Source organism: Gallus gallus, chromosome 1, assembly GCF_016699485.2.
Source record: "Gallus gallus isolate bGalGal1 chromosome 1, bGalGal1.mat.broiler.GRCg7b, whole genome shotgun sequence".
Taxonomy (NCBI): Eukaryota; Metazoa; Chordata; class Aves; order Galliformes; family Phasianidae; genus Gallus; species Gallus gallus.
In genome coordinates this window covers 956,515-984,233 of record NC_052532.1, presented here as the reverse complement: position 1 = coordinate 984,233, position 27,719 = coordinate 956,515, and the positions used below count along the sequence as shown (strand labels likewise).

General features: G+C 57.9%; 2 protein-coding genes across 2 annotated transcripts in view; one reads left to right on the top strand and one right to left on the bottom strand.

Annotated features, from left to right (window-relative positions):
• The window catches only part of PAX4 (paired box 4), a 16,221-nt gene extending 5,202 nt beyond the window's left edge, over nt 1–11,019 (bottom strand). Inside the window, 5 exon segments of the mRNA XM_046907275.1 lie at nt 1,768–1,983; nt 2,078–2,110; nt 2,112–2,209; nt 4,948–5,001; nt 10,961–11,019. Of these exon segments, the coding sequence (XP_046763231.1) occupies nt 1,768–1,983; nt 2,078–2,110; nt 2,112–2,209; nt 4,948–4,984 (384 nt within the window). The 5' untranslated portion in view covers nt 4,985–5,001; nt 10,961–11,019.
• LOC124417863 (basic proline-rich protein-like) lies at nt 7,510–27,719 on the top strand. The gene is made up of 2 exons (XM_046914950.1): nt 7,510–10,112; nt 27,470–27,719. The coding sequence occupies exons 1-2, from the start codon at nt 7,510–7,512 to the stop codon at nt 27,717–27,719; spliced, it is 2,853 nt and encodes a 950-aa protein (XP_046770906.1).

Sequence of the window (27,719 nt, the reverse complement as noted above, 5' to 3'; positions counted from 1 at the left end):
ATCCCCCCCTACCCAAACATGGGACCCCCACCCTTACATCCCTATATCCCCCCCCGATATCCCCCCCCACCAATCCCAGGACCCCCCACCCTCACATCCCCATTCACCCACCCCCCAAATATGGGACCCCCACCCTCATATCCCCATTCATCCCCCCTCCAAATATGGGACCCCCACCCCAAACCCAGCACCCCCCCCCATATCCCCATGCATCCCTCCCCCCCCAAATATGGGACCCCCACCCCAAACCCAGCACCCCCCCCCCTCATATCCCCATGCACCCCCCCTACCCAAACATCCGCCCCCACCCTCACATCCCTATATCCCCCCCCACCAAACCCAGGACCCCCCACCCTCATATCCCCATTCACCCCCCCTCCAAATATGGGACCCCCACCCCAAATATGGGACCCCCCCCATATCCCCATGCATCCCCCCTACCCAAACATGGGACCCCCACCCTTACATCCCTATATCCCCCTCACCAAACCCAGGACCCCCCCCATCCCCCATCCCCATTCATCCCCCCTCCAAATATGGGACCCCCACCCCAAATATGGGACCCCCCCCATATCCCCATGCATCCCCCCTACCCAAACATGGGACCCCCACCCTTACATCCCTATATCCCCCCCCCCCACATATCCCCCCCCCACCAATCCCAGGACCCCCCACCCTTACATCCTCATTCACCCACCCCCCAAAGATAGGACCCCCCCCCCATATCCCCATGCACCCCCCCTACCCAAACATGGGACCCCCACCCTTACATCCCTATATCCCCCTCACCAAGCCCAGGACCCCCCACCCTCACATCCCCATTCACTCATCCCCCAAATATGGGACCCCCACCCCAAATATGGGACCCCCCCCATATCCCCATGCAGCCCCCCCTACCCAAACATGGGAACCCCACCCTTACATCCCTATATCCCCCCCCGATATCCCCCCCCACCAATCCCAGGCCCCCCCACCCTCACATCCCCATTCATCCCCCCTCCAAATATGGGACCCCCACCCCAAATATGGGACCCCCCCCCCATATCCCCATGCATCCCCCCCTACCCAAACATCCGACCCCCACCCTTACATCCCTATATCCCCCTCACCAAACCCAGGACCCCCCCCATCCCCCATCCCCATTCATCCACCCTCCAAATATGGGACCCCCACCCCAAACCCAGCACCCCCCCCCCCCATATCCCCATGCATCCCCCCTACCCAAACATAGGACCCCAACCCTTACATCCCTATATCCCCCTCACCAAACCCAGGACACCCACCCTCACATCCTCATTCACCCACCCCCCAAATATGGGACCCCCACCCTCATGTCCCTCTGCAACCCCCCCACCCCACATCATGGGACCCCCACCCAATACATGGGACCCCCACCTTCACATCTTCATTCATCCCCCCCAAATATGGGACCCCCACCCCAAATATGGGCCCCCCCCCCATATCCCCATGCACCCCCCCTACCCAAACATCCGCCCCCCACCCTTACATCCCTATATCCCCTCACCAAACCCAGGACCCCCCCCATCCCCCATCCCCATTCACCCCCCCCCCCCAAATATGGGATCCCCCACCCCAAACCCAGCACCCCCCCCCCATATCCCCATGCACCCCCCCTACCCAAACATCCGCCCCCCACCCTTACATCCCTATATCCCCCTCACCAAACCCAGGACCCCCCCCATCCCCCATCCCCATGCAACCCCCTTTGCCCCCCCTTTCCCCCCCTCCCCCCCCCCCCCCACTCACGCTGGGGGTTCCCCGTTTGCCGCCCCCCCCCTCCACGTGGAGCTGCCGTCGGATCTCCCACGCGAAGACGGACGGCCGTTCCCTCTTCAGCTGCGCGATGCGCTCCTCCACGTGGGGGGGAACGGCGCGACGTTTCCACCCCCCCAACCTTTTGGGTCCCACCGACCCCGTCCGGTAATAACGGCTTAAGATTTTGCTGACGCAGCCGTTGGACACCTACGGGGTGGATGGGGGGCGGTGGGGGGGTGTGGGGTTGGGTGGGGGGGGGGGGAGAAAGTGAGGTCCCCCCCCCCCACCTCTCCATGCGCACCTGAAGGCTGCGGGAGATGTCGGTGCTGCGCACAGCCGTGCGCCGCCAATTGGATGATGCGGTGCCTTTTGCACGGGGGGAGGGGGCAGCCGTTGGTGTAGACCCCCCCGAGCTGATTGATGCTGCTGGGGCCTGGAGGGGAAGGGGGGGGGATAAAGGGGGGGGGGGGGGTGAAGTTGGGGGGGGGTTAAGCGTGGAGGGTGGAGGAGAGGGGATGGGGGGGGTAAAGGGGGGTGAATGGGGGGGGGTTAATGGTGGAGGGTGGAGGAGAGGGGATGGGGGGGGGTAAAGGGGGGGGGTTAATCATGGAGGGTGGAGGAGAGGGGATGGGGGGGGTAAAGGGGGGGTGAAGTGGGGGGGGTTAACCATGGGGGGTGGAGGAGAGGGGATTGGGGGGGGGGGATAAAGGGGGGTGAAGGGGGGGGGGTTAATCATGGAGGGTGGAGGAGAGGGGAGGGGGATGGGGGGGGATAAAGGGGGGGGCGGTGAAGGGGGGGGCAGATGGGGGGGATAAAGGGGGGGGCGGTGAAGGGGGGGTTAATCATGGAGGGTGGAGGAGAGGGGATGGGGATGGGGGGGGATAAAGGGGGGTGAAGGGGGGGTGAATCATGGGGGGTGGAGGAGAGGGGATGGGGGGGTAAAGGGGGGGGTGAATGGGGGGGGTTAATCATGGAGGGTGGAGGAGAAGGGAGGGGGATGGGGGCGATAAAGGGGGGTGAAGGGGGGGTGAAGTGTGGGGGGTGGAGGAGAGGGGACGGGGATGGGGGGGGATGAAGGGGGGGCGGTGAAGGGGGGGTTAATCATGGAGGGTGGAGGAGAGGGGAGGGGGATGGGGGGGGATAAAAGGGGGGGGCGGTGAAGGGGGGGGCAGATGGGGGGGATAAAGGGGGGGGCGGTGAAGGGGGGGTGAATCATGGAGGGTGGAGGAGTGGGGATTGGGGGGGGGTAAAGGGGGGGGTGAATGGGGGGGGTTAATCGTGGAGGGTGGAGGAGAGGGGATGGGGGGGGATGGAGAGGGAGGGGGGGGGTCCTCGGCTTCTGTCATGGGTTGTATTGAGGGGGGGTGGAGCTGAGGTTGGGGTGGGGGTGTGGGGGGGTCAGAGTGGGCCGTGGGGTGTAGGGGGGGGTTCAAGGATGGGGTGTGCGGGGAGGGGGGGGCGCAGCGAAGCGGGCTGTGGGGTGTGGGAAGGTGGGATGGGGAGGGTGTAACACAGCGTGCCGTGGGGTGGGGTGTGCAACGATGTGCCGTGGGGTGTGCAAGGATGTGCCATGCAGTGTGCAACGGTGTGCCGTGGAGTGTGCAAGGATGTGCCGTGGGGTGTGCAAGGATGTGCCATGCAGTGTGCAACAATGTGCCATGGAGTGTGCAAAGATGGGCCATGGAGTGTGCAACAGAGCATGCCATGGAGTGTGCAAGGATGTGCCATGCAGTGTGCAACAGAGTGCCATGGAGTGTGCAAGGATGTGCCGTGGGCTGTGCAACAGAACATGCCGTGGAGTGTGCAAAGATGGGCCATGGAGTGTGCAAGGATGTGTCATGGAGTGTGCAACAGTGGGTGCCATGGAGTGTGCACAGATGTGCCATAAGGTATGCCAAAGAGTGTGCAAGAAAGGACAGCATGGAGTGTGCAAGGATGTGCCATGGAGTGTGCAACAGAGTGTGCCATGGAGTGTGCAACAGAGTGTGCTGCAGAGCGTGCCATGGAGTGTGCAAGGATGTGCCGTGGAGTGTGCAAGGATGTGCCATGGAGTGTGCAACAGAGCATGCCGTGGAGTGTGCAAAGATGGGCCATGGAGTGTGCAACAGAGTGTGCCGTGGGGTGTGCAAAGATATGCCATGGAGTGTGCAGGGGTGTGCAGCAAAGTGTGCCATGGAGTGTGCAACAGAGTGTGCTGCAGAGCGTGCCATGGAGTGTGCAACGATGTGCCATGGAGTGTGCAAATGTGCCATGGAGTGTGCAAATGTGCCATGGAGTGTGCAACAGAGGGTGCCATGGAGTGTGCACGGATGTGCCATAAGATATGCCAAGGAGTGTGCAAGAAAGGACAGCATGGAGTGTGCAAGGATGTGCCATGGAGTGTGCAACAGAGTGTGCCATGGAGTGTGCAACAGAGTGTGCAAGAGAGCGTGCCATGGAGTGTGCAAGGATGTGCCGTGGAGTGTGCAACAATGTGCCATGGAGTGTGCAACAGAGCGTGTCATGGAGTGTGCAAATGAGCCATGCAATGTGCAGGGGTGTGCAGCAAAGTGTGCCATGGAGTGTGCACAGATGTGCCATAAGGTATGCCAAGGAGTGTGCAAGAAAGGATAGCATGGAGTGTGCAAGGATGTGCCATGGAGTGTGCAATAGGGCGTGCTGTGGAGTGTGCCATGGAGTGTGCAAGGATGTGCCGTGGAGTGTGCAAGGATGTGCCATGGAGTGTGCAACAGAGTGTGCCGTGGGGTGTGCAAAGATATGCCATGGAGTGTGCAACAGGGCATGCCATGGAGTGTGCAAGGATGTGCCATGCAGTGTGCAACAGTGTGCCATGGAGTGTGCAAAGATGCGCCATGGAGTGCCATGGAGTGTGCAACACAGCATGTCATGAAGTGTGCAACAGAGTGCACTATGGAGTGTGCAACCGAGCATGCCATGGAGTGTGCAAAGATGTGCCATGGAGTGTGCAACAGAGGGTGCTGTGAAGTGTGCAAATGTGCCATGGAGTGTGCAACAGAGCGTGCAGTGGCCATGGAGAGGGCAAGGATGCGCCATGGAGCGTGCAACAAAGCGTGCCATGCAGTGTGCAAGGATGTGGCACTGAGTGTGCAACAGAGCATGGCACTGAGTGTGCAAGGGAGTGTGCAAGGGAGTGTGCAAGGGAGGGCTCACCGGGCTGCTGCACGGAGAGGCGCCGTGGGCTCCTCATGCTGGGGGGGGCTCCTCCTGGAGGTTGGGGCGCAGAGGGCAAAGCGGTGTCAGCACTGCACTGCAACGCCGCCTCTATTGCAGCGTCGCGCTGCTCCAACGCACCGGGCGGGATGCAGCCAACCCCAAAGCACCCAACCCCAAAGCACCCAACCCCAAAGCACCCAACCCCAAAGCACCCAACCCAAAAGCACTGAACCCCAAAGCACCCAACCCCAAAGCACCCAACCCCAAAGCACCCAACCCCAAAGCACCCAACCCCAAAGCTCCGAACCCCAAAGCTCCGAACCCCAAAGCACTGAACCCCAAAGCACCCAACCCCAAAGCACCCAACCCCAAAGCTCCGAACCCCAAAGCATTGAACCCCAAAGAATCAAACCCCAAAGCTCCGAATCTCAAAGCACTGAACCCCAAAGCACCAAACTCTGATACACCAAACCCCAAAGAACTGAACCCCAAAGCACCAAACCCCAAAGCACCGAACCCTGAAGCGCCAAACCCTGAAGCATGGATCCCCAAAGCACCAAACCCCAAAGCACCAAAGCACCGAACCCCAAAGAACCGAACCCCAAAGCACCAAACCCCAGAGCACCAAACCCCAAAAGCACCAAACCCCAAAAGCACCAAAACCCAAAGCTTCGAACCCCAAAGCACCCAACCCCAAAGCACCAAAACCCAAAGCACCAAAACCCAAAGCACCTAAATCCAAAGCACCTAAATCCAAAGCAATGAACCCCAAAGCACTGAACCCCAAAGCACCCAACCCCAAAGCACCCAACCCCAAAGCACCCAACCCCAAAGGAATGAACCCCAAAGCACCGAACCCCAAAGCTCTGAGCCTCAAAGCACCAAACTCTGATACACCAAACCCCAAAGCACCGAACCCCAAAGCATCGAACCCCAAAGCATCGAACCCCAAAGCATCGAACCTGGATACACCAAACCCCAAAGCACCAAACCCTGAAGCACCAAAGCCCAAAGCAATGAACCCCAAAGCACTGAATCTGGACGCATCAAATTCCAAAGCTCTGAACCCCAAAGCATTGAACCCCAAAGTACCCAAACCCAAAGCATCGAACCCCAAAGCATTGAACCCCAAAGCTCTGAACCCCAAAGCACCAAACCCCAAAGAATCGAACCCCAAAGCACCCAACCCCAAAGAATCGAACCCCAAAGCACCGAACCCCAATGCACCCAACCCCAGAGCACCCAACCCCAGAGCACTGAATCTGGATGCACCAAACCCCAAAGCACCAAACCCTGAAGCACCCAACCCCAAAGCATTGAACCCCAAAGCACCCAACCCCAAAGCACTGAACCCCAAAGCTCTGAACCCCAAAGCACCCAACCCCAAAGCACCCAACCCCAACACACAGAACTGTGATGCACCGAACCCCAAAGCACCAAACCCCAAAGCAATGAACCCCAAAGCAATGAACCCCAAAGCACCCAACCCCAAAGCACCCAACCCCAAAGCTTCGAATCCCGAAGAGCCAAACCCCAAAGCTCTGAACCCCAAAGCACCGAACTCTGATACAACGAACCCCAAAGCTCTGAACACCAAAGCACTGAATCTGGACGCACTAAACCCCAAAGCTCTGAACCCTGAAGCACCAAATCCCAAAGAACTCAACCCCAAAGCACCGAACCCCAAAGCACCCAACCCCAAAGCACCCAACCCCAAAGCACCCAACCCCAAAGCACTGAATCTGGACGCACCAAACCCCAAAGCTCTGAACCCCAAAGCTCTGAACCCCAAAGCACCAAACCCCAAAGCACCAAACCCCAAAGCACCAAACCCCAAAGCACCAAACCCCAAAGCAACGAATCCCAAAGCAACGAATCCCAAAGCAACGAATCCCAAAGCAACGAATCCCAAAGCAACGAATCCCAAAGCAACGAATCCCAATGCACTGAATCTGGATGCACCAAACCCCAAAGCACCGAACCCCAAAGCACCCAACCCCAAAGCACTGAACTCTGATACACCAAACCCCAAAGAACTGAACCCCAAAGCACCAAACCCCAAAGCTCTGAGCCCCAAAGCACCAAACCCCAAAGCAATGAACCCAAAGCTCTGAACCCCAAAGCACCAAACTCTGATACACCAAACCCCAAAGAACTGAACCCCAAACCACCAAACCCCAAAGCACTGAATCTGGATGCACCCAACCCCAAAGCACCCAACCCCAAAGCACCCAACCCCAAAGCACCCAACCCCAAAGCTCTGAACCCTGAAGCATCAAACCCCAAAGCAATGAACCCAAAGCTCTGAACCCCAAAGCACCAAACTCTGATACACCAAACCCCAAAGAACTGAACCCCAAAGCACCAGACCCCAAAGCACCAGACCCCAAAGCTCTGAACCCCACAGCACCAAACCCCAAAGCTCTGAGCCCCAAAGCACCAAACCCCAAAGCATCAAACCCTGAAGCACCAAACCCCAAAGCTCTGAACCCCAAAGCACCAAACCCTGAGACACCGAACCCCAAAGCACCGAACCCCGAAGCACCGAACCCTGAAGCAATGAACCCCAAAGCTCTGAACCCCAAAGCACCGAACCCCGAAGCACCAAACCCCGAAGCACCAAACCCCGAAGCACCAAACCCCGAAGCAATGAACCCCAAAGCTCTGAACCCCAAAGCTCTGAATCTGGATGCACCAAATCCCAAAGAACCAAACCCCAAAGCACCAAACCCCAAAGCTCCGAACCCCAAAGCTCCGAACCCCAAAGCTCCGAACCCCAAAGCACTGAACTCTGATACACCAAACCCCAAAGCACCAAATCCCAAAGCACCGAACCCCAAAGCACCAAACTCTGATGTACCAAACCCCAAAGCTCTGAACCCCACAGCACCAAACCCCAAAGCTCTGAACCCCACAGCACCAAACCCCAAAGCTCTGAGCCCCAAAGCACCAAACCCCAAAGCATCAAACCCTGAAGCACCAAACCCCAAAGCACCAAACCCTGAGACACCGAACCCCGAAGCACCGAACCCCGAAGCACCGAACCCTGAAGCAATGAACCCCAAAGCTCTGAACCTCAAAGCTCTGAACCTCAAAGCTCTGAACCCCAAAGCAGCAAACCCTGAAGCACCAAACCCCAAAGAACTGAACCCCAAAGCACCAAACCCTGAAGCACCAAACCCCAAAGAACTGAACCCCAAAGCACCCAACCCCAAAGCACCCAACCCTGAAGCACCAGACCCCAAAGCACCAAACTCTGATGCACCAAACCCCAAAGAACTGAACCCCAAAGCATCAAACCCCAGAGCACCGAACCCCAAAGCACTGAACCCCAAAGCACCGAACCCCAAAGCACTGAACTCTGATACACCAAACCCCAAAGCACCAAATCCCAAAGCTCTGAACCCCAAAGCACCAAACTCTGATGTACCAAACCCCAAAGCTCTGAACCCCACAGCACCAAACCCCAAAGCTCTGAGCCCCAAAGCACCAAACCCCAAAGCTCTGAACCCCAAAGCACCAAACCCTGAGACACCGAACCCCGAAGCACCGAACCCCGAAGCACCGAACCCTGAAGCAATGAACCTCAAAGCTCTGAACCCCAAAGCTCTGAACCCCACAGCACCAAACTCTGATACACCAAACCCCAAAGAACTGAGCCCCAAAGCATCGAACCCCAAAGCATCGAACCCCAAAGCAATGAACCCCAAAGCACCAAACCCTGAAGCATTGAACCCCAAAGCACCAAACCCCAAAGCTCTGAGCCTCAAAGCACCAAACTCTGATACACCAAACCCCAAAGCCCTGAACCCCAAAGCTCCGAACCCCAAAGCACCGAACTCCAAAGCACCGAACTCCAAAGCACCGAACTCCAAAGCACTGAACTCTGATACACCAAACCCTGAAGCACCAAATCCCAAAGCTCTGAACCCCAAAGCACCAAACTCTGATGTACCAAACCCCAAAGCACCAAACCCCAAAGCATCAAACCCTGAAGCACCAAAGCCCAAAGCAATGAACCCCAAAGCTCTGAACCCCAAAGCACCAAACCCCAATGCACCAAACCCCAAAGCACTGAATCTGGACGCATCAAATTCCAAAGCTCTGAACCCCAAAGCATTGAACCCCAAACTACCCAAACCCAAAGCATCGAACCCCAAAGCATTGAACCCCAAAGCTCTGAACCCCAAAGCACCAAATCCCAAAGCACCGAACCCCAAAGGATCGAACCCCAAAGGATCGAACCCCAAAGCACCAAACTCTGATGTACCAAACCCCAAAGAACTGAACCCCAAAGCACCAAACCCTGAAGCACCAAACCCCAAAGCTCTGAACCCCAAAGCACCAAACCCCAAAGCACTGAATCTGGATGCACCAAACCCCAAAGCACCAAACCCTGAAGCACCAAAGCCCAAAGAACTGAACCCCAAAGCACCGAACCCCAAAGCTCTGAACCCCAAAGCACCCAACCCCAAAGCTCTGAACCCCGAAGCACCAGACCCCGAAGCAATGAACCCCAAAGCACCCAACCCCAAAGCTCTGAACCCCAAAGCACCAAATCTGGATGCACCGACCCCCAAAGCACCAAACTCTGAAGCATTGAACCCCAAAGCACTGAACCCCAAAGCACCGAACTCCAAAGCATTGAACCCCAAAGAACCAAACCCCAAAGCACCGAACCCTGAAGCACCGAACCCCAAAGAACTCAACCCCAAAGCACCCAACCCTGAAGCACCCAACCATGAAGCACCCAACCCTGAAGCACCAAACCCCAAAGAACTGAACCCCAAAGCATCGAACCCCAGAGCACCGAACCCCGAAGCACCGAACCCCGAAGCACCGAACCCCGAAGCACCGAACCCCGAAGCACCAAACCCCAAAGCTCCGAACCCCAGAGCACCGAACCCCAGAGCACCGAACCCCAAAGCTCCGAAACCCCAAAGCACCAAATCTGGACGCACCAAACCCCAAAGCACCGACCCCCAAAGCTCCGAACCCCAACGCTCCGACCCCCAAAGCTCCGACCCCCAAAGCTCCGAACCCCGCCTCCCCACAGCCGCCCCCCCGAACCCCACCGCGCCGCGCCGCGGCGCGCACCGCCCGCTCTCTCCCCACGGAGCGCTCCGTGCCGACGCGCTGTGCGCGCCCCGCGCTGCGCCTTTGTGCGCGGCCGCCCCTTCCCTTCCCTTCCCTTCCTTCCCTTCCCTTCCCTTCCCTTCCCTTCCCTTCCCTTCCCTTCCCTTCCCTTCCCTTCCCTTCCCTTCCCTTCCCTTCCCTTCCCTTCCCTTCCTTCCCTTCCCTTCCCTTCCCTTCCCTTCCCTTCCCTTCCCTTCCCTTCCCTTCCCTTCCCTTCCCTTCCCTTCCCTTCCCTTCCCTTCCCTTCCCTTCCCTTCCCTTCCCTTCCCTTCCCTTCCCTTCCCTTCCCTTCCCTTCCCTTCCCTTCCCTTCCCTTCCCTTCCCTTCCCTTCCCTTCCCTTCCCTTCCCTTCCCTTCCCTTCCCTTCCCTTCCCTTCCCTTCCCTTCCCTTCCCTTCCCTTCCCTTCCCTTCCCTTCCCTTCCCTTCCCTTCCCTTCCCTTCCCTTCCCTTCCCTTCCCTTCCCTTCCCTTCCCTTCCCTTCCCTTCCCTTCCCTTCCCTTCCCTTCCCTTCCCTTCCCTTCCCTTCCCTTCCCTTCCCTTCCCTTCCCTTCCCTTCCCTTCCCTTCCCTTCCCTTCCCTTCCCTTCCCTTCCCGTGCCGTGCCGTGCCGTGCCGTGCCGTGCCGTGCCGTGCCGTGCCGTGCCGTGCCCGCGTTCCCTCCCCGCTGCCCGGCTGTGCACCCGGGTGTGCCCTCGGTGCACGGGTGCGCTTCGACGTGCCGTGCCCGCCTGCCTTCCTCGGTGCGGATCTGCGCGCACCCACCCACCCACCACCCACCCACGAGGGCGCAGCGGCGCAGGGCGCGATCCCAACCGGGACCCGGTTTGGGTTGTGTGTGTGTGTGGGGGGGGGGGAGAAGGTGGGGGTTCGGTACCTGCCGAGCCGAACCGGGCCGCGCTGAGGACGAGCGGAGCCGGAGGGGCAGCGCCGCGCGGGCGGAGGGGGAGATGAGGAGCGGAGGAAGGGGCGGCCCCGACGGCTCGGAGGAGCGCATCGCCCCGCGGAGCGCCCGCAGAGCAAACAGAGGCGGGCCGGGAGGTGCGGCAGATGGTGGGGGGTCGGACCCACCATAAAGTCGGCCCACGCTCCGCTTTATCGCGTGGATGTCTCTGTACGTGTCTCTGTTATAGCCGTCTTTTCTTCTCGCTGCGTTGAGCAAATAGAGGGAGGCGCGGGGCGACGGGAGCCGCGGGTGCGTTGCGCACCGACCCCGGCACAGATGGCCCCTCGGGCCGGCCCAGATAAAGGCGAGTTGTAAACCTGGAAGCACAATATTTAGAGAGCAAATAGCGGCGGGGGGGAACGCGGCCCTCTGAGCCGTCCCCCCCTTCGGGAACGGGGCTGCGCTCCGCGGTGCGCTCCGGCCCCGCACTGCCCGCACGGAGCCGCCTCTCGGTGCCATCTGCTCCCAATTACACATTAACCACAGCGCTCCGGCCCGGCCCCGCTCCGGCCCCCACCGAACCGCGCTGCGTTCCCCCCCGCCCCGACGGCCCCGGAGCTCCCGACCCCTCCCCGGTCCTCCCCCCACCCCCTCACCCCCCTCCCAACTCCCTCCGTGGGTCGCGACGCGGCGGAACGGATCGGACGACGCCGACGTTCGGGGCTGAACCTCTCGCAGCTCTCCGGGCACCGCCGGACCCCATCGCAGCCCCCTCCGTGGGGGGGTCCCGTGCGTAACGCAGCGCCTCGGGGAGAGGTGCGCGGCGCGGGGGCTCCGTGCGCGCCGGGACGGCCCCGCCTCTCCACCCCCCCCTCCCCCCTCGCCGGACCCTTCCCCACCCCCCACCCTTTACGACGCCCCCCGCCCCCACCGCGCCGCTGCCCCCCCCGCACCCCGCCGGGCAGAGCGCACAGAGCCGCTGCGCCGCGCGCCCGACCGCGCTGCGCCCCACGGGTGGGGGAGAGCGGAGGGGGGGAGGAGAGGGAGTGAGCCCAGGGGGGGTCGGGGGGGGTCACGGGGAGCTGCGGGTCGGGGGGGGTCTGAGGGGAGTGGGGGGGGGGGGGGCGTGTGCTGCGTGCGCTGCGTGAGGTGAGGTGGGAGGGGAGGGGGGGGGAGGCGTCGGGAGGACGGGGAGAGGAGGGATGGGGAGGGAGGTGGGGATGGGGATACGGGGATGTGGGGAGAAGTGGGGAGAGGTGGAAAGAGATGGAGGGATGGGGGGGTGGAGAGGGATGGGGAGATGGAGGGATGGGGAGAGATGGAGAGGGATGGAAAGAGATGGAGAGATGGAGAGATGGAGGGATGGAGAGATGGGGAGAGATGGAGAGAAGGAGGGACGGAGGAATGGAGAGCGATGGAGAGATGGAGGGATGTGGAGAGATGGAAAGGGATGGAGAAATGAAAGGGATGGAAAGAGATGGAGAGATGGAAAGAGATGGAGAGATGGAAAGAGTTGGAGAGAGGTGGAGAGGGATGGAGAGATGGGGAGATGGAGGGTCAGAGACACGGATGGACAGAGCTGGAGAGGTGTAGAGATGGAGGGAGATAGGGAGAGGGATGGAGAGATGGGGACATGGAGAGGTGGAGACGTGGATGGAGAAGGGTGGAGAGATGGAGAGATGGAGAAGGGTGGAGAGATGGGGAGAGATGGAGAGAAGGAGGGAGGGAGGAATGGAGAGGGATGGAGAGATGGAGGGATGTGGAGAGATGGAAAGGGATGGAGAAATGAAAGGGATGGAAAGAGATGGAGAGATGGGGAGAGATGGAGGGATGGAGAGGGATGGAGAGATGGGGAGATGGAGAGGTGGAGACATGGATGGACAGAGCTGGAGAGGTGTAGAGATGGAGGGAGATAGGGAGAGGGATGGAGAGATGGGGACATGGAGAGGTGGAGACGTGGATGGACAGAGGTGGAGAGACGGAGAGGTGGGGGTGTGGAGAGATGGATGCAGAGCTGGAGAGGTGGAGAGATGGAGACACGAAGAGGTGGAGAGGTGGAAAGATGGAGAGGCGGAGAGAGATGGAGACGTGGAGAGATGGAAGTGGAGACAGAGGGACAAAGATGGAAAGGTGGAGAGACGGAGACGTGGAGGTGAAATGGGGAGACATGGAGATCCATGGACATGGATATGGGGAGAGATGGAGACAGAGAGACGTGGGAGATGGAGAGGTGAAGAAATGGAGGGGCGGACAGGTCGAGAGATGGAGGGATGGGTAAAAAGGGGACAAAGACGTGGAGAGATGGAGAGATGGACGGACAGAGGTGGAGAGGTTGAGATGGAGAGAGATGGAGAGGCAGAGATGGAGAGATGGATGGGCAAAGATGGAGAGGCTGAGATGGAGAGGCTGAGATGGAGAGAGGGATGGGCACAGATGGAGAGGCTGAGATGGAGAGGCTGAGATGGAGATGGAGAGGCTGAGATGGAGAGATGGATGGGCAAAGATGGAGAGGCTGAGATGGAGAGATGGATGGGCACAGATGGAGAGGTTGAGATGGAGAGGCTGAGATGGAGAGATGGATGGGCACAGATGGAGAGATGGATGGACGGAGATGGAGAGGCTGAGATGGAGAGATGGAGATGGACAGAGGTGGAGAGGTTGAGATGGAGAGAGATGGAGAGGCAGAGATGGAGAGATGGATGGGCAAAGATGGAGAGGCTGAGATGGAGAGATGGATGGGCAGAGATGGAGAGATGGATGGACAGAGATGGAGAGGCTGAGATGGAGAGATGGAGAGGCTGAGATGGAGAGGCTGAGATGGAGATGGAGAGGCTGAGATGGAGAGATGGATGGGCAAAGATGGAGAGGCTGAGATGGAGAGGCTGAGATGGAGAGGCTGAGATGGAGATGGAGAGGCTGAGATGGAGAGATGGATGGGCAAAGATGGAGAGGCTGAGATGGAGAGGCTGAGATGGAGAGGCTGAGATGGAGAGAGGGATGGACAGAGGTGGAGAGGCTGAGATGGAGAGATGGATGGGCACAGATGGAGAGGCTGAGATGGAGAGGCTGAGATGGAGATGGAGAGGCAGAGATGGAGAGATGGATGGACAGAGATGGAGAGGCTGAGATGGAGATGGAGAGGCTGAGATGGAGAGATGGATGGGCAAAGATGGAGAGGCTGAGATGGAGATGGAGAGGCTGAGATGGAGAGATGGATGGGCAAAGATGGAGAGGCTGAGATGGAGAGGCTGAGATGGAGAGGCTGAGATGAAGAGATGGATGGACAGAGGTGGAGAGGCTGAGATGGAGAGATGGAGAGGCTGAGATGGAGAGAGGTGGGGAGGCTGAGATGGAGAGATGGAGATGGACAGAGGTGGAGAGGCTGAGATGGGCAGAGATGGAGAGGCTGAGATGGAGAGATGGAGATGGACAGAGGTGGAGAGGCTGAGATGGAGAGATGGATGGGCACAGATGGAGAGGCTGAGATGGAGATGGAGAGGCTGAGATGGAGAGATGGATGGGCAGAGATGGAGAGATGGATGGACGGAGATGGAGAGGCTGAGATGGAGAGATGGAGAGGCAGAGATGGAGAGATGGATGGGCAAAGATGGAGAGGCTGAGATGGAGAGATGGATGGGCAGAGATGGAGAGATGGATGGACAGAGATGGAGAGGCTGAGATGGAGAGATGGATGGGCAGAGATGGAGAGATGGATGGGCAAAGATGGAGAGGCTGAGATGGAGAGGCTGAGATGGAGAGAGGGATGGACAGAGGTGGAGAAGCTGAGATGGAGAGATGGATGGGCACAGATGGAGAGGCTGAGATGGAGAGGCTGAGATGGAGATGGAGAGGCTGAGATGGAGAGGTGGATGGGCAGAGATGGAGAGATGGATGGACAGAGATGGAGAGGCTGAGATGGAGAGGCTGAGATGGAGAGATGGATGGACAGAGGTGGAGAGGCTGAGATGGAGAGATGGAGAGGCTGAGATGGAGAGAGGGATGGACAGAGATAGAGAGGCTGAGATGGACAGAGGTGGAGAGGCTGAGATGGAGAGGCTGAGAGAGAGAGGCTGAGATGGGCAGAGATGGAGAGGCTGAGATCCCCCCCCTCCTCTCCCCAGCACCCATGGGTGTCACCCCTCCCCCTCTCCCCAGCACCCCTTGGGTGTCACCTCTGTCCCCTCCCCCCCCCCCCCCCCGAGCACCCCATGGGTGTCACCTCTGCGCCCCTCCCTCCCCCCACAGCACCCCATGGGTATCATCACTGTCCCCCCAGCACCCCATGGGTGTCACCTCTGCACCCCCTCCCCCCACAGCACCCCATGGGTGTCACCTCTGCGCCCCTCCCTCCCCCCACAGCACCCCATGTGTGTCACCACTGCCCCGCCCCCCCCAGCACCCATGGGTGTCACCTCTGCTCCCTCCCAGCACCCCATGGGTGTCACCTGTGTCCCCCCCAGCACCCCATGGGTGTCACCTCTGCCCCCCCCCTCCCCCCACAGCACCCCATGGGTGTCACCTCTGCCCCCCCCCCCCCCCAGCACCCCATGGATGTCACCTCTGTCCCCCCCCTCCCCTCACAGCACTCCATGGGTGTCACCTCTGCGCCCCCCACTCCTCCCCAGCACCCCATGGGTGTCACCTGTGTCCCCTCCTCCCCCCCCAGCACCCCATGGGTGTCACCTATGTCTCCCCCTCCCCTCACAGCCCCATGGGTGTCACCTCTGCCCCCCCCCCCCCCCAGCACCCCATGGGTGTCACCTCTGCCCCCCCCCCCCCCCCCCAGCACCCCATGGGTGTCACCCCCGCTGCCCCACCCCCCCCCCCACAGCACCCCATGGGTGCCACCATTGCCCCCCCCCCCCCCAGTACCCATGGGTGTCACCTCCGTTCCCCCTCCTCCCCCAGCACCCCATGGGTGTCACTCCTGCCCCCCCCCCTCAGCCCCCTATGGGTGTCACCTGTGTCCCCCCCTCCCCCTACAGCACCCCATGGGTGTCACCCCTCTCCCCCCCCCTCCCCCCGAGCACCCATGGATGTCACCTCTGCTCCCCCCACAGCCCCATGGGTGTCACCTCTGCCCCCCCCTCCCCTCACAGCACCCCATGGGTGTCACCTCTGTCCCCTCCCTCCCCTCCCCAGCACCCCATGGGTGTCACCCCTGCTGTGCATCCCACGGGTAGGCTTTGGGTTCCCAGCATACGGTGGCTGTGGGGACAGTGCTGGCTGTACTGCTGCCCCCTCCCCACATCCTGGGGCAGCTCTGAGGGGAGGGAAGGGGGGGATGGACGGATGGACGGACGGAGGGACGGACACGGCTGCAGGAGTGTAGCAGTGACGGTGGGTGGGAGGAGAGGGGAACATTGGGGATGTGCTGCTGCTTTAAGGACCCCTCCAACCCAACCACCCTATGGTTTGTGGTCTATAAGGGGCCTTCCAACCCAACCATAATGGGATTCTATAGTTCTGTGATCTTCAAGGACCCTTCCAACCCAACCACTGTGAACTTATATAGTTCTATGACCATCAGAGATCCTCCCAACCCAACCATCCTATTGTTCTATTGTCTGTAAGATCCTTTCCAACCCAACCATTGTGGGATTCTATAGTTCTATGATCTTCAAGGACCCTTCCAACCCAACCACTGTGAACTTATATAGCTCTGTGATCTTCAAAGACCCTCCCAACCCAACCATCCTATTGTTCTATTGTCTATAAGGTCCCTTCCAACCCAACCATAATGGGATTCTATAGTTCTGTGATCTTCAAGGACCCTTCCAACCCAACCACTGTGAACTTATATAGCTCTGTGACCTTCAAAGACCCTTCCAACCCAACCATTGTGGGATTCTATAGTTCTATGATCTTTAAGGACCCCTCCAACCCAACCACCCTATGGTTCTGTGGTCTATAAGGTCCCTTCCAACCCAACCGTTGTGCATTTCTATGGCCCTATGATCTTCAAGGACCCTTCCAACCCAACCACAATGAACTTACATAGTTCTATGATCGTCAGAGATCCTCCCAACCCAACCATCCTACTGTTCTATGGTCTATAATGTCCCTTCCAACCCAACCATAATGGGATTCTATAGTTCTGTGATCTTCAAGGACCCTTCCAACCCAACCACTGTGAACTTATATAGCTCTGTGACCTTCAAAGACCCTTCCAACCCAACCATTGTGGGTTTCTATAGTTCTATGATCTTTAAGGACCCCTCCAACCCAACCACCCTATGGTTCTGTGGTCTATAAGGTTCCTTCCAACCCAACCAGTGTGCATTTCTATGGCCCTATGATCTTCAAGGACCCTTCCAACCCAACCACTGTGAACTTAAATAGTTCTATGATCGTCAGAGATCCTCCCAACCCAACCATCCTATTGTTCTATTGTCTGTAAGATCCCTTCCAACCCAACCATTGTGGGATTCTATAGTTCTATGATCTTCAAGGACCCTTCCAACCCAACCACTGTGAACTTACATAGCTCTATGATCTTCAAAGACCCTCCCAACCCAACCATCCTATTGTCTTTACAGTCCCTTCCAACCCAACCATAATGGGATTCTATAGTTCTGTGATCTTTAAGGACCCTTCCAACCCAACCATTGTGGGATTCTATAGTTCTATGATCTTTAAGGACCCCTCCAACCCAACCACTCTATGGTTCTGTGGTCTATAAGGTCCCTTCCAACCCAATCCCTGTGCACTTCTATGGCTATATGATCTTCAAGGACCCTTCCAACCCAACCACTATGATTTTATATAGTTCTATGATCGTCAGAGATCCTCCCAACCCAACCATCCTATTGTTCTATTGTCTGTAAGATCCCTTCCAACCCAACCATTGTGGGATTCTATAGTTCTATGATCTTCAAGGACCCTTCCAACCCAACCACTGTGAACTTATATAGCTCTGTGACCTTCAAAGACCCTTCCAACCCAACCATTGTGGGATTCTGTAGTTCTATGACCTTTAAGGACCCCTCCAACCCAACCACCCTATGGTTCCGCGGTCTATAAGATTCCTTCCAACCCAATCCCTGTGCACTTCTATGGCTATATGATCTTCAAGGACCCTTCCAACCCAACCACTGTGATTTTATATAGTTCTATGATCATCAGAGATCCTCCCAACCCAACCATCCTATTGTTCTATTGTCTATAAGGTCCCTTCCAACCCAACCATAATGGGATTCTATAGTTCTGTGATCTGTAAGGACCCTTCCAACCCAACCATTGTGAACTTATACAGTTCTATGATCTTTAAGGACCCCTCCAACCCAACCACCCTATGGTTCTGTGGTCTATAAGGTCCCTTCCAACCCAACCGTTGTGCATTTCTATGGCCCTATGATCTTCAAGGACCCTTCCAACCCAACCACAATGAACTTACATAGTTCTATGATCGTCAGAGATCCTCCCAACCCAACCATCCTACTGTTCTATGGTCTATAATGTCCCTTCCAACCCAACCATAATGGGATTCTATAGTTCTATGATCTTCAAGGACCCTTCCAACCCAACCACTGTGAACTTATATAGCTCTGTGACCTTCAAAGACCCTTCCAACCCAACCACTGTGGGATTCTATATTTCTATGATCTTTAAGGACCCCTCCAACCCAACCACCCTATGGTTCCGTGGTCTATAAGGTCCCTTCCAACCCAACCGTTGTGCATTTCTATGGCCCTATGATCTTCAAGGACCCTTCCAACCCAACCACTATGATTTTATATAGTTCTATGATCGTCAGAGATCCTCCCAACCCAACCATCCTATTGTTCCATTGTCTATAAGGTCCCTTCCAACCCAACCATAATGGGATTCTATAGTTCTGTGATCTTTAAGGACCCTTCCAACCCAATCATTTTGCAGTACTATGGCTCTATGATCTTCAAGGACCCTTCCAACCCAACCACTGTGAACTTATATAGCTCTGTGATCTCCAAAGACCCTTCCAACCCAACCATCCTACTCTTCTATGGTCTATAAGGTCCCTTCCAACCCAACCATAATGGGATTCTATAGTTCTATGATCTTCAAGGACCTTTCCAACCCAACCACTGTGAACTTATATAGCTCTGTGATCTTCAAAGACCCTTCCAACCCAACCATTGTGGGATTCTATAGTTCTATGATCTTTAAGGACCCCTCCAACCCAACCACCCTATGGTTCTGTGGTCTATAAGGTCCCTTCCAACCCAACCAGTGTGCATTTCTATGGCCCTATGATCTTCAAGGACCCTTCCAACCCAACCACTGTGATTTTATATAGTTCTATGATCGTCAGAGATCCTCCCAACCCAACCATCCTATTGTTTTATTGTCTATAAGTTCCCTTCCAACCCAACCATAATGGGATTCTATAGTTCTGTGATCTTTAAGGACCCTTCCAACCCAAACATTGTGAACTTATATAGTTCTATGATCGTCAGAGATCCTCCCAACCCAACCATCCTATTGTTCTGTTGTCTATAAGATCCCTTCCAACCCAACCACTGTGGGATTCTATAGTTCTAGGATCTTTAAGGACCCCACCAACCCTACCACCCTATGGTTCCGTGGCCTATAAGATTCCTTCCAACCCAACCAATGTGCATTTCTATGGCCCTATGATCTTCAAGGACCCTTCCAACCCAACCATTGTGAACTTACATAGTTCTGTGACCTTCAAGGACCCTCCCAACCCAACCATCCTATTGTTATATTGTCTATAAGATCCCTTCCAACCCAACCATTGTGGGATTCTATACTTCTATGATCTGTAAGGACCCTTCCAACCCAACCATTGTGTGTTTCTATGGTTCTATGATCTTCAAGGACCCTTCCAACTCAACCACCCTATGGTTCTTTATTGTCTTTACGGTCCCTTCCAACCCATGAGCCATGGTTCTGATTCCACGATCCTACAAATCCATGACCCTATGATTCCACCATGCCACAGTTCTATGATTCCATGACCCCATGTTTCCATGACCCTACATTTCCACGATCCCGTGCCCCTACAAGTTCATGATCCTATGAGTCTACCTCCATGATTCTATGATCCCACGAACCCATGTTTCCATGACCCCACGTTTCCATTACCCCGCGCCCCTACAAATCCATGATCCTATGAGTCTACCTCCATGATTCTATGACCACATGACCCCATGTTTCCATGACCCCACGTTTCCATGATCCCGTGCCCCTACAAATCCATGATCCTATGAGTCTACCTCCATGATTCTATGACCACATGACCCCATGTTTCCATGACCCCACATTTCCATGACCCCGTGCCCCTACAAATCCATGATCCTCTGAGTCTACCTCCATGATTCTATGACCACATGACCCCACGTTTCCATGATCCTGCGCCCCTACAAATCCATGATCCTATGAGTCTACCTCCATGATTCTATGATCCCATGACCCCAGGTTTCCATGACCCCACGTTTCTATGATCCCGTGCCCCTATAAATCCATGATCCTATGAGTCTACCTCCATGATTCTATGATCTCATGACCCCATGATCCCATGACCCCACGTTTCCATGACCCCATGCTCCTACAAATCCATGATCCTCTGAGTCTACCTCCATGATTTTATGACCCTATGACCCCACGTTTCCATGACCCCATGTTTCCATATCCTGCGCTCCTACAAATCCATGATCCTATGAGTCTACCTCCATGATTCTACGATCCCATGATCCCATGATCCCATGTTTCCATGACCCCACGTTTCCATGACCCCGCGCCCCTACAAATCCATGATCCTATGATCGACCTCCATGATTCTACGATCCCATGATCCCATGATCCCCATGTTTCCATGACTCCAAGTTTCCATGACCCCGCGCCCCTACAAATCCATGATCCTATGAGTCTACCTCCATGATTCTACGATCCCATGACCCCATGATCCCATGTTTCCATGACCCCATGTTTCCATGACCCTACGTTTCCATGATCCCATGCCCCTACAAATCCATGATCCTCTGAGTCTACCTCCATGATTCCATGACCCCATGAACCCATAACCCCATGTTTCCATGACCCCACGTTTCTATGATCCCGTGCTCCTACAAATCCATGATCCTATGAGTCTATCTCCATGATTTTATGACCCTATGACCCCATGTTTCCATGACCCCACGTTTCCATGATCCTGCGCCCCTACAAATCCATGATCCTATGATCTACCTCCATGATTCTATGATCCCATGATCCCATGTTTCCATGATCCCAAGTTTCCATGATCCCGTGCCCCTACAAATCCATGATCCTATGAGTCTACCTCCATGATTCTACGATCCCATGACCCCATGATCCCATGTTTCCATGACCCTACGTTTCCATGATCCCATGCTCCTACAAATCCATGATCCTATGAGTCTACCTCCATGATTCTATGACCCCATGACCCCATGTTTCCACGACCCTACATTTCTATGACCCCGCGCCCCTACAAATCCATGATCCTATCAGTCTACCTCCATGATTCCATGATCCCATGACCCCATGACCCTAAGTAATCCCACAGAACCCCATGCACCCCTATGGAATGAACCCCATGGATCCCCCACGCAACCCCATGCACCCTCCTGAACCCCACACAACCCCGTGAAGTCCCGTGCAACCCCATGCACCCCGTGCAACCTCATGCAACTTTGTGCAACCCCTCACAACTCCATGCAACCCCGTGCACCTCATGCACTCCATGCAACCCCATGCAAAGCCTTGCAACCCCATGCAAATCCTTGCAACCCCATGCAAACCCTTGCAACCCCATGCAAATCCTTGCAACCCCGTGCAAACCCTTGCAACCCCATGCACTTCATGTACTCCATGCAACCTCACACAACCCCATGCAACCCCATGCACCTCATGAGACCCCGTACAACTCCATGCAACCCCATACAACTCCATGCAACTTCATGCAACCCCACACAACCCCATGCAACTCCATGCAACCCCATACAACTCCATGCAACCCCATGCAACTCCACACAACCCCACGCAACCCCACGCAACCCCATGCAACTCATACACTCCATGCAACCCAATGCAACTCCATGCACTTCATGCATCCCCATGCAACTCCATGCAACCCCACGCACCTCCATGCAACCCCACATATCTCATGCACTCCATGCAACCCCATGCAACCCCATGCAACCCCATGCACTCAGTGCAACCCCACAGAGCTCCATGCAACCCCATGCACTCCATGCAACTCCACACAACCCCATGCAACCCCATGCACTCCATGCAACCCCACGCACTCCATGCAACGTCACACACTCCATGCAACCCCATGCACTCAGTGCAACCCCACACAACTCCATGCAACCCCACGCACTCCATGCAACCCCACGCACTCCATGCAACCCCATGCAACCCCATGCACTCAGTGCAACCCCACAGAGCTCCATGCAACCCCACACACTGCATGCAACCCCACGCACTCCATGCAACCCCATGCACTCAGTGCAACCCTACAGAGCTCCATACAACCCCACGCACTCCATGCACTCACTGCAACCCCACAGAGCTCCATGCAACCCCACGCACTGCATGCAACCCCACACAACCCCACACAACCCCATGCACTCAGCACAACCCCACAGAGCTCCATGCAACCCCACGCACTCCATGCACTCAGTGCAACCCCACAGAGCTCCATACAACCCCATGCACTGCATGCAACCCCACGCACTCAATGCAACCCCATGCACTCAGTGCAACCCCACACAACTCCATGCCACCCCACGCACTCCATGCACTCACTGCAACCCCACAGAGCTCCATGCAACCCCATGCACTCCATGCAACCCCATGCAACCCCATGCACTCCGTGCAACCCCACGCACTCCATGCAACGTCACAGAGCTCCATGCAACCCCACAGAGCTCCATGCAACCCCATGCACCTCATGCACTCAGTGCAACCCCACAGAGTTCCATGCAACCCCATACAACTCCATGCAACCCCATGCACTCAGTGCAACCCCATGCAACCCCATGCACTCAGTGCAACCCCACAGAGCTCCATGCAACCCCACGCACCCCATGCAACCCCACGCACTCCATGCAACCCCATGCAACCCCATGCAGTCAGTGCAACCCCACAGAGCTCCATGCAACCCCACACACTCCATGCAACCCCATGCACTCCATGCAACCCCACGCACTCCATGCAACCCCACGCACTCCATGCACTCAGTGCAACCCCACAGAGCTCCATGCAACCCCACGCACTGCATGCAACCCCACAGAGCTCCATGCAACCCCACACAACCCCACGCAGCCCCACACACTCCATGCAACCCCATGCAACCCCATACAACTCCATGCAACCCCACACAACTCCATGCAACCCCATGCACTCCATGCAACCCCACAGAGCTCCATGCAACCCCACACACTGCATGCAACCCCACGCACTCCATGCAACCCCATGCACTCCATGCAACGTCACACACTCCATGCAACCCCATGCAACCCCATGCACTCAGTGCAACCCCACACAACTCCATGCAACCCCACGCACTCCATGCAACCCCACGCACTCCATGCACTCAGTGCAACCCCACAGAGCTCCATGCAACCCCACGCACTGCATGCAACCCCATGCCACCCCACGCACTGCATGCAACCCCACACAACCCCATGCAACCCCACACAACTCCATGCAACCCCACACAACTCCATGCAACCCCATGCACTCAGTGCAACCCCACAGAGCTCCATACAACCCCACGCACTCCATGCAACCCCACGCACCCCATGCAACCCCACGCACTCCATGCAACCCCATGCAACCCCATGCACTCAGTGCAACCCCACAGAGCTCCATACAACCCCATGCACTGCATGCAACTCCTCAGAACTCCATGCAACCCCACGCACCCCATGCAACCCCATGCAACCCCATACAACTCCATGCAACCCCACGCACCCCATGCAACTCCTCACAACTCCATGCAACCCCATGCACTCAGTGCAACCCCACAGAGCTCCATGCAACCCCACGCACTCCATGCAACCCCACACAACCCCATGAAACCCCACGCACTCCATGCAGTCCATGCAACCCCACAGAGCTCCATGCAACCCCATGCACTGCATGCAACCCCATGCAACCCCATGCAACCCCACAGAGCTCCATACAACCCCACGCACTCCATGCAACCCCACGCACCCCATGCAACCCCACGCACTCCATGCAACCCCATGCAACCCCATGCACTCAGTGCAACCCCACAGAGCTCCATACAACCCCATGCACTGCATGCAACTCCTTACAACTCCATGCAACCCCACGCACTCCATGCAACCCCACGCACTCCATGCAACCCCACGCACCCCATGCAACCCCACGCACTCCATGCAACCCCATGCAACCCCATGCACTCAGTGCAACCCCACAGAGCTCCATACAACCCCACGCACTCCATGCAACCCCACGCACTCAGTGCAACCCCACAGAGCTCCATGCAACCCCACACAACCCCATGCAACCCCACGCACTCCATGCACTCTCTCCCCCCCCCTCTGCATCTCTCCACCCACACGGCTGCACCTCAGGCCCTCCCACCTCACCCACAAGCCTGGAACCCCCCCCCCCTGGGGGTGTGTGTGGTTGGGGGGGGAGGGGGGGGGGGATTTAGGGGAGCTATAGGGTCCCCTATACCCATAGGGTCGCATTTCGGAGCCGCGGCCCACAGCACCACGGCTGAGGGCAGGGCGCCCTCCCTTACCCAAATTCCCACCCCAATGGCACTGACATCACACAGATGGGTCCCCAAATGTGGGGCTGTCTCCCCCCCCACCCCCCCCCCCCCCCACCCCCCACCTTCCCTGTGCTGGGGGGGGGTGGGGGGGGGGGGGAGAAACAATTGCCTTCTCCTACACAAACTGCACTGAGAACCCCAACCCCATTGATGTGAGCGCTCTCACCTACACCGCAACGTGGGATTTCTTCTTATGGGGGGGTTGGGGGGGGGGGGGGGGGTTGGAAAGATTACTGAGGGATTTTAAAGGCAGTGATTTGCTTTGGGGTGGGGGGAGGGGGGGGAGGGGGGGGGGGGTAGGAGGTGCCCTTCAGCACCGAAAGGGACTGAGGGGGCTTTGGGGAACCCTTAGGATGGGGGTCAGCTGCCCCCATAGAGAGGCATAGTAAGGGGGGGTGGGGGGTATGGGGGGGGGGGGAGGATCCTTCCCAAAGCCCTTTAATGGATGGGAGGGGGCAGAAAATGGGGGGGGTCTTTTGTCAGCCCCTATAGGGGTTGGAATAGGGGGGGGGTCTTTTGTCAGCCCCTATAGGGGTTGGAATAGGGGGGGCCTGGGGGGGGGGGGGTCTTTTATCAGCCCCTATAGGGGTTGGAATAGGGGGGGTCTGTGGGGGGGGGGTCTTTTGTCAGCCCCTATAGGGGTTGGAATAGGGGGGGGGGGGGTCTTTTGTCAGCCCCTATAGGGGTTGGAATAGGGGGGGCCCTGGGGGGGGGTCTCTTGTCAGCCCCTATAGGGGTTGGAATAGGGGGGGGTGTTTTGTCAGCCCCTATAGGGGTTGGAATAGGGGGGGTGCAATGGGGGGGGGGGGGTCTTTTGTCAGGCCCTATAGGGGTTGGAATAGGGGGGGGTCTGTGGGGGGGGTCTTTGTCAGCCCCTATAGGGGTTGGAATAGGGGGGGGTCTTTGGGGGCGGGGTCTTTTGTCAGCCCCTATAGGGGTTGGAATAAGGGGGGGTCTGTGGGGGTCTTTTGTCAGCCCCTATAGGGGCTGGAATAGGGGGTTGCAATGGGGGGGGGGGTCTTTTGTCAGCCCCTATAGGGGTTGGAATAGGGGGGGGTCTCTTGTCAGCCCCTATAGGGGTTGGAATAGGGGGGGTCTGTGGGGGGGGGGGGTCTTTTGTCAGCCCCTATAGGGGTTGGAATGGGGGGGGTCTGTGGGGGGGGAGGGTCTTTTGTCAGCCCCTATAGGGGTTGGAATAAGGGGGGGTCTGTGGGGGTCTTTTGTCAGCCCCTATAGGGGTTGGAATAGGGGGGGTCTGTGGGGGGGGGTCTTTTGTCAGCCCCTATAGGGGTTGGAATAGGGGGGGTCTGTGAGGGGGGGGGGGTCTTTTGTCAGCCCCTATAGGGGTTGGAATGGGGGGGGGGTGTCTTTTGTCAGCCCCTATAGGGGTTGGAATAGGGGGGGCACGGGGGGGGGGGGGTCTTTTGTCAGCCCCTATAGGGGTTGGAATAGGGGGGGGGGGGGGTCTTTTGTCAGCCCCTATAGGGGTTGGAATGGGGGGGGGGATGGGGGGGGGGTCTTTTGTCAGCCCCTATAGGGGTTGGAATAGGGGGGGACTGTGGGGGGGGGTCTTTTGTCAGCCCCTATAGGGGTTGGAATAGGGGGGGGTCTGTGGGGGGGGAGGGTCTTTTGTCAGCCCCTATAGGGGTTGGAACAGGGGGGGGGGGGTCTTTTGTCAGCCCCTATAGGGGTTGGAATAGGGGGGGTCTGTGGGGGGGGGGGTCTTTTGTCAGCCCCTATAGGGGTTGGAATAGGGGGGGTCTGTGGGGGGGGGTCTTTTGTCAGCCCCTATAGGGGTTGGAATAGGGGGGGGTCGTTTGTCAGCCCCTATAGGGGTTGGAATAGGGGGGGGGTCTGTGGGGGGGGGGTCTATTTGTCAGCCCCTATAGGGATTGGAATAGGGGGGGGGCCTTGGGGGGGGGGGGGGGTTTGTCAGCCCCTATAGGGGTTGGAATAGGGGGCGTCTGTGGGGGGGGGGTCTTTTGTCAGCCCCTATAGGGGTTGGAATAGGGGGGGTCTGTGGGGGGGGGGTGCAGTGCTTCCCAAAGCTCCTCTGGGGAGTGCAATGGGGGGGGGTTCCCAAAGGCCCTATAGAGGGTCCCTTCACTCAGCCCCTTTGGTGGGGGGGGGGGGGGGTGCAATGGGGGGGGCTGTTCGGCTGTTCCCAAAAGCCTTTTGGAGGGGGGTTGGATGGGGACTGATCCCTCTCTGCAGCTCCTATGAGGGGAGGGGGGGGGGGGTTGTAGGGGGACCCCATCCCAAAATCCTTTTTGGGGGGGGGGAAAGGGGGGGATATGGGTGTGGATTCCACCCTCCCAGCCCCCATGTAAGGGGGTGGGGGGGGGGCTATGAGAGCGGGGACCCCTTCCTAAGGCCCCCTTTTTAAGGGGGGGGTTGGACCCCTTCCACAGCCCCTATGTGGGGGCACAGCGTGGGGACCCCCCCCCCCAAAGCCCCTCTGAGAGCATAATTTGGGGGGGGGGGGGGGGGGGATATTTCCCAAAGCCCCCATAGAGGGGTATAATGGGGGGGGGGTCCCCCTCTGGTGGGGGGGGGGGAGTGGGGGGACCTTTCCCAAAGCCCATCTGGAGGGGGTCGGATGGGGGGGGGGGATCCCTTCCTCCAGACCCTATAGGGGGGGTGGGGGGGCGACACGGGGCGGCGACACGACGTGGATCCCGCCCCCTCCCCTCCCCCCCCCCCCCGCCAGCCCATAGGAGCCGCCCATTCTCTGTCGCCTCCACCACGCGTCCGGCGCGGAGTGATGACGTCAGAGAAAGGGGGCGTGTCCCCGCCTTGGCCCCGCCCCCTTCTCCGGCCCCGCTCTTGGCCACGTGGGAGCCGCGCGCCGCTTTGCCGACGTGTCCCTGGCGCCGCGTGCCCCGGAAGTCCCGCCCTCCCCGAGTGGGCGGGGCGTATGCCGGAGGGGGCGGGGCTTGCCGCGACGTCACCGAGCCCAGCCAGTAG